The sequence below is a fragment of the Xiphias gladius genome, chromosome 21, assembly GCF_016859285.1.
Source record: "Xiphias gladius isolate SHS-SW01 ecotype Sanya breed wild chromosome 21, ASM1685928v1, whole genome shotgun sequence".
Lineage (NCBI taxonomy): Eukaryota > Metazoa > Chordata > Actinopteri > Istiophoriformes > Xiphiidae > Xiphias > Xiphias gladius.
Window position 1 is genome coordinate 13,545,948 of NC_053420.1, and position 14,263 is coordinate 13,560,210.

At 38.3% G+C, this 14,263-nt stretch overlaps 1 protein-coding gene across 2 annotated transcripts; it reads left to right on the plus strand.

The window, feature by feature from the left end:
* Positions 1-3,197: 3,197 nt before the first annotated feature.
* LOC120783504 (telomeric repeat binding factor 2, interacting protein) lies at positions 3,198-11,224 on the plus strand. Of its 2 annotated transcripts, none has more exons than XM_040116592.1 (9): positions 3,198-3,307; positions 4,663-4,908; positions 5,841-5,986; positions 6,236-6,450; positions 7,317-7,439; positions 7,592-8,150; positions 8,287-8,390; positions 9,790-10,239; positions 10,590-11,223. In XM_040116592.1, exons 2-9 carry the CDS (start codon positions 4,679-4,681, stop codon positions 10,809-10,811), a joined length of 2,049 nt encoding a protein of 682 aa, XP_039972526.1. In that variant the 5' UTR covers positions 3,198-3,307; positions 4,663-4,678; the 3' UTR covers positions 10,812-11,223. The 2 variants fall into 2 exon arrangements, with proteins under 2 accessions (XP_039972526.1, XP_039972527.1); XM_040116593.1 differs by having other exon boundaries at positions 3,214-3,307; positions 4,660-4,908; positions 10,590-11,224.
* The last annotated feature ends 3,039 nt before the right edge of the window (positions 11,225-14,263 follow it).

Sequence of the window (14,263 nt, forward strand, 5' to 3'; positions counted from 1 at the left end):
GAATCTGAAAATAACATTATGTGCCTGGTGTTTGTTTACTAAACATTTATGAAGACGGGCAGACTTCCACAATAAAAGATTATTGTTGAAATTCCCTGACTACAACCTAAACAAACCAAACATGTTTCCACAGCACCGTCTCTGGAGATTACACGCAACACACATCTCAACTTTTGACTGTACACATCAGGTTTAACTTTATAAAACCGCAATTAATTAAATAATGAGGTGCTGAAATCAGCGCAGGAGTGATCTGTCATGTCTTTCACAAGCAGCACCTGCCTCAAGGGGACAATCAACTGATCCGAAATGATATATCCCACTGTACTTTCACTATTTATGTGTCTGATTCCAGAGACATAATTTTTGCCTGCTGAAGCAATCTCACTGCTCAGTTGAGTTGTTTATGTACGAGGGTTGTTAGTTTGTGTACTTTGCACTCTGACTGTGTGTGGTCCTTACCCTGTATATCATTAACACTGCCTGGAAAAACTGACTCAATTTTTATGTCGATTTTCGCTCACATTACAGTACATCTTGTATTTTGAACGTGTAAACATAATCTAATATTCTCAGACCAGTTTTAAGCCACATTTTAGCTCATGTGTGGCAATTAATTGGATTTCTCCAAAAGAAGAAGGTCACTCTTCATCATCACTGCTTTTAGTCCATTAGGGTTAAGTTTCTCTGACATTATGAAAGGGCCTGGATCAAATAAAACACATGTACATATGTGCAGGATAAATCCGGGACTTTATATGAGAAGTTCATGTTTTACTGTCTAGAAGAAGAGGCAATTTAAAGGAACAGCTAACTGACTATAAGAAATTTTATTCACCAAAACATATCAGATTTATCTTTTTGTTTTTTCCATTCATTAAAGGTTGGAAAAGCAGCATCATTTTTATGTTTCGTTCAAGGCATTGGTGCTGGTTCTCTGGCTAGTTTTAGACCTTTAAGCCCCCTTTTAAATATAGTCAGAAGGAGTCACTGTGAAGTGTTGCCTCTGTCACTACATGAGTACGGGGGCCTAAAAGTAACATGGCAAATTAATAAATTAATAAATCGATTAAATTTAAAAAAAAAAATCAATATACAGCTCTGGAAAAAATTAAGAGACCACTGCAAATTTTTCTGAAATCAGCATCTCTACATGTATGACAGCCATTCCAATCCAGTGCCTGTTGAATTCCAACACAAGCACAGGTCATTCTACTTAATGAGCTACTGGTTAGGTGATCACCGGAACCAAATCTTATTCACGAGGAAAAGTATAAAAACCACTGCTGTGGTCATCCCTATCCTCTTGCAACAGGGCCAGCTGGATGGCGAAAAACAGAGCTAGTAGTACCGCGAAAGTAATTGGAATCAAAAAATAACTGTTGACCATGCCAAAAGAAATGTTTTGAGTGAGGAAAAGAAGGGTTCAATTCTGGCTTTACTGGCAGAGGGATAAAGTGAGCGTCAGGTTGCTTCCATCCTTAAAATTTCTAAGACGGCGGTTCATAAGAACAAGGTCAAGCAGCAGACATTGGGGACAAAAACGACTCTCCACTGACCGGGATGACCGTCAACTCATTCAAATGTCACTCAGCAACCGTGGGATGACATCAAGTGACCTACAAAAAGAATGGCAAATGGCAGCTGGGGTGAAGTGCACGGCGAGAACGGTTTGAAACAGGCTCCGAGGGGCAGGGCTCAAGACGTGTAAAGCTAGAAATAAGCCCTTCATCAACGAGAAGCAGAGAAGAGCCAGGCTGAGGTTTGCAAAAGACCATAAGGATTGGACCATAGAGGACGGGAGTAAGGTCATCTTCTCTGAGTCCGATTCTCAGCTTTGCCCAACACCTGGTTGTCTAATGGTTAGACGGAGACCTGGAGAGGCCTACAAGCCACAGTGTCTCGCACCCACTGTGAAATTTGGTGGAAGATCGGTGATGATCTGGGGGTGCTTCAGCAAGGCTGGAATCGGGCAGATGCGTCTTTGCGAAGGACGCATGAATCAAGCCACGTACAAGGTTATCCTGGAAGAAACCTTGCTTCCTTCTGCTCTGACAATGTTCCCCACCTCTGAGGATTGTTTTTTTTTCCAGCAGGACAATGCTCCATGCCACACAGCTAGGTCAGTCAAGGTGTGGATGAAGGACCACCGGATCGAGACCCTGTCATGGCCAGCCCAATCTCCAGACCTGAAGCCCATTGAAAACCTCTGGAATGTGATCAAGAGGAAGATGGATGGCCACAAGCCATCAAACAAAGCTGAGCTGCTTGAATTTTTGTGCCAGGAGAGGCATAAAAGTCCCCCAAAAGCAACGTGAAAGACTTGTGGAGAGCATCCCAAGACGCATGAAAGCTGTGATTGAAAATCAGGGTTATTCCACCAAATATTGATTTCTGAATTCTTCCTTAGTTCAAACATTAGTATTGTGTTGTTTAAAAATGAATATGAACTTGTTTTCTTTGCATTATTTGAGGTCTGAAAACACTGCATCTTTTTTGTTATTTTAACCATTTGTCATTTTCTGCAAATAAATGCTCTCTGCTCTATGGGCAGTATTTTTATTTGGAATTTTGGAGAAATGTTGTCAGAAGTTTATAGAAAAAAACACAAATGTTCATTTTACTCAAACACATAACTATAAATAGTAAAATCGGAGAAACTGATAATTTTGCAGTGGTCTCCTAATTTTTTCCGGAGCTGTATATATATTGAATTATTTTATATAAATAAATGAAGAAATACAGATAAATAGTCAAGTCAAATCAAACAATTTTACTTATGTAGCCCAATATTATATATTTACCTCAGGGGGCTTTACAACCTCTGTCCTTCAGACAGATTGGAGCAACATAAATAAAAATATATAAAGATATATTCTTTTTTTATTGATTAATGGCACACTCATATATCACTTTTTGCAAATCATTTTATTTATGTATTTTTGATTAATCATAGTAACTTTGTATTTATTTTGCTGTGTCCCTTTGGGACCCCTTCCTAGAGACAGAAATATAATGTGGCGTTAGATACAGTAGATAGATAAAGGATAAATCATACAAAATTCTAATATTTTACAATAATTACATAGACTAAATAAATGCAACAGCAGTCACTCATTGAAAAGCCAAAGGAGAATAAAGGCGACGTTTTTGATGTTAACGAAATACAAAATATTATAGCTACAAACAGAGGGGGGCGGTACCGCAACGCTGGAGGCAATTTGCCAACTGGAGGCAAATCGCCGAAGAAGAAAAACACACGGAAGTGGACATTGTTTTGATTTTTGTCGCGGCGGGAAAGATCACGGTAAATTTTAAATTCAGTGTCTAACCTCATCTAAGATGCATTTTTAAATGTAAGAATAACATCAGATGATTAGGCGCCAGGATTTAAAAAAAAAAATTGCCTGTAATCGGGCTGCGTTGAAGCTAAAGTTGCTAACCAGACTAGCTACTGTTACTAATGGAATAGTCCTCCCAGGTGTTTGTGTGAGATCCGAGAAAACCTGTCTAAATGTTGTCTTTAATGTTAACTTGAATCGGTTATATGCAGCTTTGTATCGCTCTTGATTCATTTGACAGTATTTCCCAGTGAGATAATCGCTGTCATTACGTTATTGGTTAGCCACAGTTCAGTAAACTACAACTCGTAATAGCAGTGTTGGAAGAATTAGGTCCTTTATACTGAAGTAAAAGTACTAATACACGTGAAAAATACGCTGTGACAAGTAAATGTTCTGCTTTGAAAATGTTACTTAGGTAAGAGTATGTGAGAATAACCAGGAAAATGTATTTTAAAAAAGTATAAAAAGTAAATGTAGGCAATTCAGACAAATGTTCCCTGTGACTGTTTTTCTGTTAGATATTAGATATCATTAGACTAATATTACTCATGCATTTATGTAAAAGCAGTATTTTACTGTTTTAGCTGGTTGAGCTATTTCAACTGTTTTGTATAGGACTGCACGTAATGATGGTTTTCATTATGGATTAATCTGCTAATCATTTTGTCGATTTCTCGATTGATTTTTTTTTTTTGCTTTTTAAGAATTAAGAAAATAGTGAGAATGTGGTCACAATTACCCAGAGCCCAAAGTGACACCTGCACAAGGCGTCTTTTGTCCAACCAACTGCCCAAATGATTCAAAATCAATTTTAAATATTAAAATTATTAAAAGGAAAAGCAGCAACTCCTCATATTTGAGAAGTTGGAACCATTAAATGTTTGGTATTTTTACATGAAAAATGACTTATACGTTGCTAATCTTCTGTCAGTCAGTTCATCGATTAATCATTATTTTAGCTCTACTTATTGTTTGGCAAATATTTGGGTATTTTAATTTATAACAAAATATAATTTTATAAGCTCTTCATAGTTTTTGTATGCAAAAATCTGAATCTCAAAGTAACTACTAACTAAAGCTGTCAGATAATTGTAGTGTGGTAAAAAGTACAATATTTCCCTCTGAAATGATGTGGAATTTAAAGTAGAAAGTGGCATGAAAAAACTCAGGTAGAGTCCAAGTACCTCAAATTTATACTTAAGTGCTCTCTAACTTTGCAGGTACGTCAGCTGTCATGCACATAAGATTAGTCACAGAGCACCATTTTTTATTATTGAAATGTAATAAGTACTGTCTGTAATTTCATCCCTTGCACCAGGTGAGAGATTCTGACCATGTCGTCCAAACAACGGGATCTGGCCAAATCTAATATCTCCCCAGTTCTCTTCATGACCGTGGACGGTGAACCCATGCCGTTCTTCTTGCGACCGGGTCCCGTCAAACGCAAGATCCAGCCGCTCATCACATGTGGAGGAGGGATGTTGTGCAACGTCCAGCAGCCAGGAGCAATCCTGCTGATTGACCCAGAGGAAAGAGGCTCTATTCCTGAAACTACTACTCACTGGTAGGCGCCATTAGAAGGTGTTCACATTAGAAGGAATACAGCCCAATCAGACGAAAAGAAAACTAGATGTCTTTAGCGCTGTACTATTCACGACTTGTTTTGTGATGAAGGGTTTGTTCGGCTTTTTACCACTCATATTTTAAAATTTAGTGTGTGCATGTTAGAGGGCAGTATTGGAGCATACCCCAGTATAGCAGAGAGTGACACGTGCACAGGTAAGCAGTTGGGAGATTTGAACATGGGGCTACCAGTGTCTAAAACATTTAAAGTTTTTACATGTAATGACAATAAATTAGTTACAACTCAGTCTTGCATATGTTAAACTAGAGAGTGTCTAATTGCACTCTGTATAGAAGGAACATTTAATATAAAGTAATTGGAAACGATGGATTTCACTATTATCACTACTTATCACTGTTGCTTGTGCACAGCTATTTCTCCAAAGCATGTTGAAAATAATGCCGACAAGGCAGTTTTACAGCTTTGTTACTGTACATTCATTTTGAATCCTGGTATTAACGGATAACAGCAACTGTTTTTGATCAAAGGATAAAAGCTGTGTATTATTCCAACACCACCTTTATTAGACCATCAAACAACATACGGTTCTGCGCGGGGGACCTTTGTCAGGTCAAACACAGCTAATGTTATCAGTAGGTATAATTGACATGAACAGAATATTCACTGTCAAAATTTGTGACACTTTAATATTGTATTTTTTGTTGTTGTTTTTTTTAGTAACAAAGCTTACTGTATGAAGTGTAGTCCGTGTTTTAGTAGCAAAATACTTGTAAGCTTTAGTGCAGTAAAGCATTACCATGTATATGTTCACCATCAGTGAGATCATTTGATTTGGCGCAAGTTGTTACAATGTAACAAACAAGCAAAATTGCAAAGCACAGAAATGAAGCAGCTGTCTGTTTTCTCCTCAGGTACGTGTCCACCCAGTACATTTACGACTGTATCGAGAAGGAAGAACAGCTAAATGTAGAGGACTACAGGTTAAATCCTGAAGTGATCCCAAAACACTCTGCTAGACTCAACAACAGCAAAGAGGGCTCCCCTAGACTCTCAGGAGGTAATGTTGTAAACAACTGACACTGCTTTTGGTCAGGATTTACTCTGCCATTGATTCTGTATTGAAGTTTTATGCAAAGACTTGGTAATACCCAAAACTGACATAAAAAGCTTTTAGTAAAAGCCATTTTAATCACAATGTGTGCACTGCTTTTTTATTACCTGTATAATTTGTTGTCACATTAGGAATATGTGTAATTCTGTTTGTTTTAAATCTACTGGTATATGTACCTTCTGTCATTCTAATTAGGCAGGGTTGGCTACACCCCTGAAGAAGATGCAGCCATTTTAAGTTATGTCAGCAAGCACAAGGCCGAGACTGGGGGAAACCGGCTTTGGCAAGAGATGGAGAAGCAGCGTGTGACCGATCACAGCTGGCAGTCGATGAAATATCGTTACAGAGCACAACTGGCTAAGAAGCAGGCTGAGGTCGAGGAGGTGAAAACAACAGAGGAAGAGGCCAAGGTAATTTACCTGGAGGGTGCTGCCAGGCTGCAAGTTTCTTTCAACATGTACATATTAGGTACAGGTATCAGTATGCCTGTAAAATCTAAACCACTTCAATGCAGCAGTCCTGCAAAATTTGTAAATCTTATAATGTTCAGGATTTTTTTTATATTATGTCCCCCCCTCATGTAGGTAAAATCATGTGACACCTTTCAGGATAGTGTAGTCCTCCCAGGTAGCCAGCAACCAGTACGGCCAAACAATGCCAGGGGACCAATGATGGTAACTTAATGTTATGAAAGATTCTTTAGGCTTGCCACCTTCTGCATTTCATCCAGGGTGTCTCTGTGTTAGATATCAAAAGATATCAAAAATTTCCCACACAGTTTATTAAAAAGAAGATAATGTTAATATGTGCAATTTTACATCGATGTCCCAGTGATCATTATTCAAATAATACTTAAAAAGTAATCTGCTACAATAAGATTATGTTGCTTTTATCTTTTAACTGGACAATTCAGAAGCATGTCGTCTTTGCTGCAACCTGCCATATAAAATAACAAAAAACTATATATTTTTTTCTTTTCATTTTTCAAAATAGCCAAAAACTGTGGTCGTTGATGCAAAAGCCTCAGGGAGTGTATTTTTTTGATACAGCCACTAGAGGGCGGCAAATTAAAAAAAAATCAATTGTACACACTGTGACTTTCATTTTTTTTATTATGATCATCATGAAAACATATACAATATATTCCAACAGACCTTATTCACATATTTTCTACTGAAGTACAGATAAAGTTTTGGAGTACCTCCTGACTACTGATAGTTCATAGTTTATCTTCTATAGACATGTAGCCAGAAGCTTCTTCTATGTCTGCTCATAGGAGGAGGGAAATCAAGAGACAGACGTTCAGGAACTTTCCAGTGAAGATGCTGCTCCTCCCCAGACACATCCCCCAGCAACAGAACCTCTTCAGACACATTCAGATGAATCAGACCTTACACAGGTACAGTAGTAGCCAGAACACACTGCTTCAAACAAACAACCACAGTTAAAGTACATACTGTATAAAGGTTTTACAGTAGATGATTCAAGACATAATGTTTGTATGTAGTTTAATAAGGGTTTGAGAGCACAACGGGTTTGGTGTTTCTGCAGATAGATGCCCAGCCCATACCAGCTGAAAGCCCACAACCAGAAAAAGTAGAAGCTGAAACCTCAAACTCCCCCCAACCTGGAGGGCCTTGTTTGGACCCGCAGACTGATGGCCACCTGATTCCAGCTGAGATCACAGAACCAGAAACAGCAGTGCCACAAACAACAGTCTCTCCACAGAAAGAAAGTGTGCCAGAGGACTCCCCGCATTCCCTGCCTGACACTTTTAATCCAAAAAAGCCAAAGGAGAAACAGGGAGCCTCCCCCAAACTGGAACAACCGCAGCGTCGAACAACACGCAGGCAGCTTGAGCTCCAGGCGTCATCATCACCTGAACCTTATGGCAAAAAACTCAGATCATCGTCATCTTCTGCTGAGACACTGTCACCATCTCCCCAGCCCGCAAAGAAAACTACACCAGCCATTAAGCCTGCTCTTCAAAAACACACAACAATGGACCTGCCGCCTTCTAAGAGAGCCAGAGTAAAGAATGTGGAAACAGTGGCAGAGAGTCAGCAAGAGGAGAGTGAAGAAGCTGCCGTCTCTGAAACACCACAACCAGGTTTGTCATCTGTCTGTCCTCTACAGACAGTAACTTCTTCTTAAACAAGCTCTGATACCGCAGAGATTTAAATAAAATGTTCAGTCAAGCTGAGTGCATGATCTCCTCTTCTCTTTCTCCATTATATGTTTCTCAGATGAAGAATCTAATTCATTGCCACAGAAAGAAGAGACAAAAAAAGAAAAGAGAAAGCTGGGGATTCTGGAGTTGGCTACAAAGGAGTTTGAAGATGAAAGTGAGGTATGACTACACTGCACAACACTGCACTTTTAGCTTTACAATGGCAGGGTTTTTTTTCTTTTTATACAGCTCATTTAGTTACAAATAAGCTCCATGTGCTTTACATCGAAATGCATGTGCAAACACACACCCACCCAAACACAGTAAAGAACCCACATCCACCCCACACACACACATACAGTAACTGATCATAAGTTTTAAAATCAGAAACATTTTCAGTTAGGTTTTGAATATCTTGGGGTCATCAGGCAGTTTGTTGCAGGACCAAAGTATCTTGAGCTTATTCATTCTATGTACATAAAAACACCAACCGATGACCTGAGAGGTCTGAAGAATTCTGGGGAGCTCTAGTGCTACAAAGGCTAAGATGATCTGTCGTATTAAAAAAAGACTGGAAGTCCTAATTCCTTTCTTTTAATAAGTACTTTGGTTCGTGTCTGTATATACAGTATGTCATATGTAGTATTTTAAGTATTGAGGAAACAAGTAGAGTGTTCGTATATTTTCCTGACGTAACTGACCGATTTCACCATATTTACCCATCCATTCATCCGCCAAAAGTGATGTCATCATTCTACATGAATATAGTATTGTTTAATTTAAAAAAAAAAAAAAAAAAAACAATCTTGCAAAAGATAATATTGTGACCTAATATGAGCCCTATTCATCAGCATTTAAATGCTGTAAATTTGGTTGCATTCGACAAATTGCTCCAGTTTCCCCTGATTGCTGTCGTTTTCTCAATAACTGTTCCAAATCCTTATCGGTGTTTCTTAAAATTGCTCATTAATTAAATATTAGCAATTCAGCAAGCAACTTCAAAATACTCTTGAGTCTGACTGAATGACATTTGGTACGAAATTGTTTGTTGTAATGATGTTATTTTTAGATGTTTAATCAAAGCACAGTAGAAACTGTTCTTACAGCACATTTTGACACATACTGTAAATGAAGACTGTTGTATTGGGATGGGATTCATGTTATTGTTTTTATTGGTAAATGTATGATCCAGTTGCTAACAATCAGTACATTGCTTTCTCTGTTAATCTTTTGCCAATCATTATTTCCTAAAGCCCTAAAGATATTGGGTTTATTATTACATAAGACAAATTTTCACAATTGAGAAGCTGAAAGTAGGGGATTTTATTTTTGCTTAAAAATTACATTTAAATTAATTGGGTGTCCAAAAGTTGCAGAATATCTTTGTGTTGATCAACTTTTCAGTTAAATTTCAGCCATAGTTTGTATTATCTTTTGTATCTTCACTTAATCTGCTAAACTGTTCACCTCCAACAACAAATCCCTACTACTGGGTTAGACACAAAGGCAGTGTCAGAGAGCTATATTAGTTTCATAGTTCTTCTTTAAAGATTTAGACTGTAATGTTGCTGTCTCTTAGTCTTCTGAGGATGAAACTCCAGATCTCCAAAACCCAGCTGAGATAGAGGTGTTACAGCCCACATCAACAGCACCCTCCCTCCCGCCTTCAGACACAGCAGCAGATCTCGCCTCCACACAGTCCAACCCTGAACCTGGGCCCAGCCCCCAGGAGAAAGTGCAACAGACCCAGGCCTTCAGCAGTAACCATGTACCAGAGACGGGCCGCCCTAAACCCGCAGCTTCTGATCCTGCAGCTACTGACGCTGTCTTCGCAGCCTCCAGGGCCCACCTTTTCATATTCGACAGTGACTCTCAGGAAGTAGACTCTCAGTCCCCTATTGGTGACGGTACCGCAGCTGTGTCCAACCCCGAGCACCTAGTGAACCAAGACGCTGCACCATCTCTGACTCAGATCCAGTTAGAGGAGGACGAGCAGCGGATCAGAGAGCTGATGAACCAGACAAACCAGGTGAGCGCTACCGTGTAGTAGATGCACCTCTGTTTTTGCAGTGTGATTTAGACTTTGGTTTTTTTTGTTTTTTTTTTGTAAAAGGCAGGCAGCATCCTGAAGAGAAGCAGCACACCAGGCTTGATTTCAATTCAGAATCTTACTGCAGTTATATACTCTTTATTTTTGATTTTCTTCTGTTTGGCAGTAGAAATAAACCATAAAAAAGGAGTTCAGACCGAAAAGAAGTAATGATTTCATTGCCGATAACTAATTAATTGGTTATTTTTCTGTTTTTCTCTTTGTTTCTCCCCCTCTCCATCTGACTGTTGCATATAATTTCTAACCTTTACTAATGTTTTGTCTTCTAGGACTTAGTTAGTGTGACCAAAGCCCTGTTGAAGACCAGCGGAGACGTCTCTGCTGCACTGGATCTGCTTTTGAATCCCTCCTCCATTTCTGGACCATTTTGGAATCGCCATGATGACGGTCTTTTGCGCTCCGCTGATCCTGTCGTCCACCAGCAGCTGCAGGAGAAATATGGTGAGAGGGAAGTGGCCAAAAGAATAGTGTTTCTCGAGGTGGAGGGATGAAGGAGGAGATCTAGAAGCATCTCTTACATCAAATAACTAGTGTGAAATCAGCGAGGTAGTTGGCTGATATTCATTATAGTTTGAATTTCCACGTCCACTGTCTGTTTCTTCGTTGTCCCCAATTCTTTCAACATGAAATCTAAAAATTTTGTGGACCTTCTTTCGTAATGGTTTGTTCTGACTACAACCTGAGACATTTGAGGATAAAAAGATTTCCAGGCGGTTTAAGTATTAGAAGTTTTTATGTAAATTACATATTAAGGCTATTAGGCTATTGTGCCATTCTGTTGAGTTGTTTTGGAAACAAAATGTTTTAATGCATTTTAGCATAAAAATACTTTTATCATGTTATGTGTTTTTTTAATGTTTTTGTTTTCATTGAATGCAAAATAAAATTGGTCATGTGTCATACTAATTAAAAACTCCATACATTATAAAATACTATAAATGTCAATTTTTTTAATGATAGATTACATTGGGTTGGTTAAAAGGCAATTTTGTCTTGTTGAAAATATGTGAAGGGAGTTCCTATAGGGGGTTCAGACTTAATGAGAATTCAGAAACGAAAATTTGGTTAAAATAAGCTAAATTGCTACTATTTAACCAAAAAGAGATACTGCGCCGAGTGGAGCAAAATGTGTCTCTACTACTGGAACTAATAGAAATATTATTCCAGCCACGTTCTTGCATTTTTCATAAATTTTTACATTTTCCTGGTAACAATCTCCAAATGAAAGTAAAATGGTCAGATTTATGTTTGTGGGCGGTTGATATCCACTCCAGAGTTTACTGAAATGAATGTGCAAGAAAATAACGGTCCATTGTTAAAGTGGTGTGCAGTCTGGACGAAACTACATATCAGTTTAAATCAATACAAACTGTGGCCAGTTCCATTAAACTTAAAGGGGTAATCCAACAATTTAATGTTACTTTCATGAAGTTGGGAGACTCACAAGAAACAGATTAAAAACTAGAAAATGTGCTCAGTAGAGGCCAGTGTCAAACAACACACACCAGACTTCAGAGAAAGTCGAATGGGTTCCTCCCTGGCCCATGTCCCACCCCTCCACCAGGTTTGGTTCAAATCGGTTCAGTACTTTTTGCGTAATCCTGCTGACAAAACAAACAAACCAACAGACATGGGTGTTTATATAACCTCCTTGTCGGGTGGAAATTTGAAGCAGTACAGGGTAAGGTATCTGAACTTTTAGTCCATGGGATAGGTTGAGCTCCAAAAATCATTCTGCACTTCCCATAGTACAACTCCGCAGTGTCTTTCATTGACAACAGCAGGGTTATTTTTTCAAACTGTGGAAAGCTCCCTCCAGAGCCACAGAGGGCATTATACAACTCCTTATGACAACTAAACGGACCCTCATGTTACTTTAAGTAAGACATAGACTCTATTTTATATTATCTTAACAATGCAAACAAGAACCAGTCTGAACACATGAAGCCTACGCTTTACATTACAGTAGAATATATTAAATGGAAAGTGTAAAAAAAGAAGCAAATTAGCCTTGATTTTTATCCAATCCACCATTTTATTTCATTTTACCCCAATATCAATTGAGTACATTCATAATTTTTAAACAGTCTGCCCCAGACCCACGTGAATACATTGTATCGATAGTTTAAACAAAAAAAGGAAAGAGAAGCAATTAAATTAACCAACCGCTTAAAATGGAGCAACAGGATGGTACCTGTGATGCAAATGAAACACAAAGACCAGTATTCAATAACACGTGAGTAGATCTTACCCAAATATGGCCACAAGTATTTGTACCTTTTTATCTCCCAGTCATGTTCATGAAATCGAAAACTGATAATGACGGCATACAGGTATGCAAGTGAACATGTAAAACCGTATGTTGACACAACAGTTAACACAACCATATAATTCCAGTGCCACACTGATAAAAACCGCTCATATAAAACCCTTTTTAGTATGAAACATTCACATCCACCAGGACCTAATTTACATACACCTAGGCCACATACTGTACGTTCTTCAGGTCAGAACCTTCTTAGTAAAGCAAAACATACCAAGGTCCTCACTAAGCAACAGCACACCATATATCCCTGGTTTTAAACGGCTACATTGTTTTGCGCAGCTTTTACTTTTAAGGTCTTCAGAGGATACCTCCAATCAAGCTACATTCAACAAGGAGGGTTGCTACAGTATTTTCAACTGGTATAACTGGAATTTAACCTGCTTCAAGTGATGGGAGCTTAGAGATAATACAACAGCTTGCAAGAATTAATGATTTGGGAAAATAATACATTTTTCCACATCATATAAAAGTCTGGCAACTAACACAGAGTAGGCGTGTTCAAATACTGAGACTGAGAGTACACAACTTTCCAGAGTTAGTGGGATTCATAGTTTGTTTTACATCTTTGTCGTAAGTTACTGTACACATTTGCTTTGGTTGGCTGGTTAGTGTGATGGTCAGGATGTTGTGAGAGACAGCGTAGTGTGTTGTTAGACCTGCTGTTTCTGGATGTTACAGCCGTACAATCATTAACTAATGTGTCTGATGTCACCGCTGCAAAAGTACAGCACCAATATAAGAACGGCTCTTTGTTACTTATCAGGCTGGTTTTACATCAACTCAAACAAAAAAGCATGTGAAGTTTTCTCTGTGAGTAAGACTGTTCCTCTTGTCTGATATAATCAATTAGTCTTTATTATGGGTGATCTGATATGGTCAATAAATGACCAAAACATCTAGAACAAGTTAAATATTCCTGAAAATATAATAAAAGCTGAATATGTGAATGTGTATATGACATAAACACACTTTTTAGTTAACGTAAAATGATTAAAAACAGTGAAAAATACATTTTCTGCCACAAATACAATTAACCAATGATTAAGATAGATGCTGTTTTGATTAAAAACGTAGCGCACAGTCTGCATTGCAGCTATTTAGTTCGAAAAAAAAATAATGTCATTAAAAAAAGATCCAAAGCTCATTCTCTCCACAGAAACATGCTGAAATAACTAAAGGCCTTTATTTTAACATTCTGCTTCAGTAAATCTTCAAGATAGAAGTAGCACTTAATCTTTGATCCAGCAAACCATACGTACAATATGATACAAAGAGGTGATAAAAAGATCACTTCTGTCCCCATGCGTCGATCACTTTCTCCAGGGGAAGCACTGAAAAGCGAAATTGTGCGACATCTCAAACTTTTGCAAAAGACTAATATGAACAAAAAGGCCACTGGGGTATATGATCACATGCCTACAGCTCTCTATGTACAGTCTGACACTTGTACCCCCGATTCAGGAGAGACAAAGCAGGATGTGCCACCAGTCTGGAACAGAGTCCCCTGCAGGACAGCAGGAAATAATCCACGGTCATTTAGGCGGAAACTTGTAATAACACCACACGTAAACAAAGAAATCTTTCTCCAAAATACAGTGAATAAAAATTAGGATTGTT